This window comes from Verticillium alfalfae, genomic scaffold, assembly GCF_000150825.1.
Source record: "Verticillium alfalfae VaMs.102 supercont1.7 genomic scaffold, whole genome shotgun sequence".
In the NCBI taxonomy this organism is placed as follows: domain Eukaryota; kingdom Fungi; phylum Ascomycota; class Sordariomycetes; order Glomerellales; family Plectosphaerellaceae; genus Verticillium; species Verticillium alfalfae.
Window position 1 is genome coordinate 657,722 of NW_003315032.1, and position 3,649 is coordinate 661,370.

Here is a 3,649-nt window from a genome sequence, read left to right on the forward strand (position 1 = left end):
AATTGGATGACGAGCGCACGAAAAGGAGGGTGGCGCCTAGGCAGAAGAAGAAGAAGCGAAGAAAAGGCTTTACGGAAGCTCTACGGGAAGTCCCACGACGGACGGGCTACCTCAGCCATCTCTTTGGGCACCCAGAGCCCAACACACCCGCCGACCAGCCCGACCAAGCCATCAGGTAGTTCTCCTTGGAGCACTCGAACCCGGCCATGGCATCGCCGAGCAGGCAAGGGTGGACGTAGAAGGATGGGACTCCCGTGAGGGGATTATGCTGCCGGACCTTGTTAGCAGAAATATAGGCATGGCCAAAGATAGTGCCACCAATCGACGCAATTAAAGCCTCTTCCTCCTTTGAAAGTGAAACTCACATCGCATGAGATGCCGCCGATGGGCCCTGTGCCGCGTAGGGCGCTCTTATACTGATCGGGCACCAGCCTCCTGAAGACCGTATCGATGTCGAATGGGGGCTCGTCCGCCGGCAACCCGTGCAGCGTGAACCAGAGACAAGGCATCTGATATGTGGGGTGAAGGTGAATCTCGTAGATAACATGTCCCGAATCGGGCGGTGCTCGCTTCCTGGGCATGGCGGCCTGTTCGTGATTAGCCACGGGACACGCCTATGCCCCGAGGGACTCGCAGTGATGTACCTCATCCGACTCTTCGGCATCCATCATGGCATGGTCGAGCTCCAGCGTGTAAGACTCTGGTTTCGCCTGGCTGCCAAAGGAGAAGCCGTCCAAGAACAATGACAGATCGTCAGGGTCCAGGGTTGCTTCAAGGGGTCGTATAATTTGGATATAGGTGGTGCAGTCGGCGCCCAGGCCAAATGCTATGTCAAAGGCGCTGAAGACTCTCATCTTCCATCTTCGACGAAGTGGACCCAATGTTGCCTGGACATAACGGTTGTCAAAATGATGGCAGACCTCGGCGAACTCGTCTCTTGTCAAATTGGGAAAGTTCTTGAGGTCGGAGCAAGAGGCCATGGTGCATGCATTTCGGGAACTACCCCGATCAGAATGCTGATTCAAACGTTCGGCTTGTTCTCAGGGATGTGCAGAGTTTCTTGGTTGAGATCAAATGGATATGGAAAGGCATTCATCGTGCAGGGCATGGTCAGATGGGGTCATGATCAGCTGGAAGTCCGATTGTCATTGGCTGACTAAATCACGATGCCTGAGAGAGGTTGACTTTAGATCTCATCTCGAAAATGGGCAACTAGATTGTCATTTCGAGAAGCTAATACTGCCCTTAGGAAGACCGTGTTTGCATCTTGACATCTCCGACCTCTACGTCTCGTTCGCTAGCTGACATCTCATGCTGACGTGGAGGAAAGGGAGGGTTTCTAAGGTGATGAGGCTGGAAGCATCCACTATGACAGAAAGGATGGGTGCAGGTGTCTGAACTTGCTACCACATGCAGCTTGCCCTGAGATCTATGCCTTTGAAACATACTCCTGTTCAAGACTAGCGATGTGAAGAATAATCGTCGTCGAAGATGGCCACTCTAGAGAATCCCAGCGCCTGCCTGGTGGTGTGTCGTCAGGGGGGTGCAGCCACTAACACCGCACCTTTTAAGTGTCCTCTTCAAGGGTCCCAGCAAAGGTATACCAGGAGCAGCCCCAGCGCGCTCTTCTATTCGCTGGGTTGCAAGCCCACCAGCTTGGCGATGACCCTGTCTCGTGAGCTCCAGCTTTCAGGCTTCCCTTGACAAACGAAGACCTGTCTCGCATTCTTGTCTTTTCCCCTTCAAGGTCTGCATCAATTGATACACAGACGATGCAAAGCCAACATCGCGAACCTCATACCCGTACCTGATCTCTACAACAACCTGCGCCATGCCACAAACCCCATTCTGAGAACGTCCGAGACCACGTCAAACCACACGACACACCCCCAGCCCACGTCCCACGGCCCACACATCACCAAGGACAGGTAGTGGTGTGGGGACCGCCGTGCTGCTCGCATAAGGCAGAGAGACCAGGAAGGCCACGACATACATTATACCACCGCCTTCCTATTCCCCTTTCGGTCGACGACATCATGTCTTTTACAGTCCCGAAGAATGCTCCGTCCTTTGGCAACCCGCAACGACTGATCGAGGATCACATGTGGTCATCCTCAGGCGTCACGGCCCGCGGTTCGAAAGCACAAGCGTCCGGCATCCTCGACGGCGTTCAGCACCGCGTGGACGATTTCTTGGGTACGCGCGGACAGCTGCCCATGTACAAAGACAAACCATATACCTATGCCGCGTCCAGGCGCCTGCGACCGGCGTGGCGGAGAAAAAGAACCATTCTGCTCCTCATACTGCTGGTGCTGGGCGGCTGCTGGTTCTTTGGCGCCTTCGAGGATGTCGACACGCCGCACATTGACCTGCAGCGGTGGATGTCATCCGAGGCGGCCAAGGAACCGAGTGGCAAGAAGGTAGACTGGGACAAAGAGGAAGAGAAAAGAGTGGTGGAAGCCTTTGAGCTGAGCTGGGATGCGTACGAGCGATACGCTTGGGGTAAGTGACCTCTGTGCGACTGCTGACAACAGTCAACTGACACTCGACGTTTTTCCCAGGCTACGACGAGTACCACCCCGTAGCGAAGACCGGCAAGCACATGGCACCCAAGGGCCTCGGCTGGATCATCATCGACTCGCTCGACACGATGATGCTCATGAACCTCACTTCGCGGCTGACGCATGCCCGCGAGTGGCTGTCCCAGTCGCTGACCTGGGACCAGAACCAAGACGTCAACACATTTGAAACGACGATTCGCATGCTCGGCGGCCTGCTGTCGGCGCACTACATCTCGACCGAGTTCCCGCAGCTGGCACCATTGGCTGACGACGACGAGGGCGCGCCGGGCGAGGACTTGTACCTCGAGAAAGCCAAGGACCTGGCAGACCGATTGATCGGAGCATTCGACTCGGAGTCAGGCGTGCCGTACGCAAGTGTCATCCTCAGCAAGGGCGAGGGTGTCAGCTCGCACGCAGACGATGGGGCGTCGTCGACAGCCGAAGTTACGACGCTGCAGCTTGAGTTCAAGTATCTTGCCAAGCTGACGGGAGAGAAGTACTACTGGGACAAGGTCGAGAAGGTGATGCAAGTGGTGGACGACAACGGGGCGCAGGACGGCCTCGTGCCCATCTACATTTATGCGACATCGGGCAAGTTCCGCGGGTCGAATATCCGGCTCGGCTCGAGGGGCGACTCGTACTACGAGTACCTGATCAAGCAGTACCTCCAAACGAACAAACAGGAGCCGGTATACCAGGAGATGTGGGAGGAGTCGCTCGGGGGCGTGCGCAAGCACCTCATCACGTACAGTGAGCCCTCGCGCTTCACTGTACTGGGTGAGCGACCATCAGGGCTCGACGGCAAGCTGTCACCCAAGATGGACCATCTCGTGTGCTTCTACCCTGGCACGATTGCGCTCGCGGCCACAGGCGGCCTCACGGAAGCCGAGGCGCGCAAGCTGTCGACGTGGGGCGCCAAACAGGAGGCAGACATGGCGTTGGCGCGCGAGCTCATGCATACATGCTGGGGCATGTACAAGTGGATGGCCACGGGGCTGGCGGCCGAGATCACGTACTTCAAGGTCAACGACCCGCCGCTGCCAGAGTCAGCCCCACACAAGGCGCCGAAAGAGTTGACTCGGATCCGG

At 56.7% G+C, this 3,649-nt stretch overlaps 2 protein-coding genes across 2 annotated transcripts in view; one reads left to right on the forward strand and one right to left on the reverse strand.

Moving 5' to 3' along the window:
• The window catches only part of VDBG_06022 (conserved hypothetical protein), a gene marked incomplete at both ends in the record, with an annotated part of 1,440 nt that extends 460 nt beyond the window's left edge, over nucleotides 1-980 (reverse strand). Inside the window, 3 exons of the mRNA XM_003003534.1 lie at nucleotides 148-268; nucleotides 366-587; nucleotides 645-980. Coding sequence (XP_003003580.1) covers nucleotides 148-268; nucleotides 366-587; nucleotides 645-980 — 679 coding nt within the window. The remainder of the gene's footprint in view (nucleotides 1-147; nucleotides 269-365; nucleotides 588-644) is intronic.
• Nucleotides 981-2,036: 1,056 nt separating this feature from the next.
• VDBG_06023 (endoplasmic reticulum mannosyl-oligosaccharide 1,2-alpha-mannosidase) overlaps nucleotides 2,037-3,649 on the forward strand; it is a gene marked incomplete at both ends in the record, with an annotated part of 2,123 nt that continues 510 nt past the window's right edge. The window contains 2 exons of the mRNA XM_003003535.1: nucleotides 2,037-2,502; nucleotides 2,562-3,606. Of these exons, the coding sequence (XP_003003581.1) occupies nucleotides 2,037-2,502; nucleotides 2,562-3,606 (1,511 nt within the window). The remainder of the gene's footprint in view (nucleotides 2,503-2,561; nucleotides 3,607-3,649) is intronic.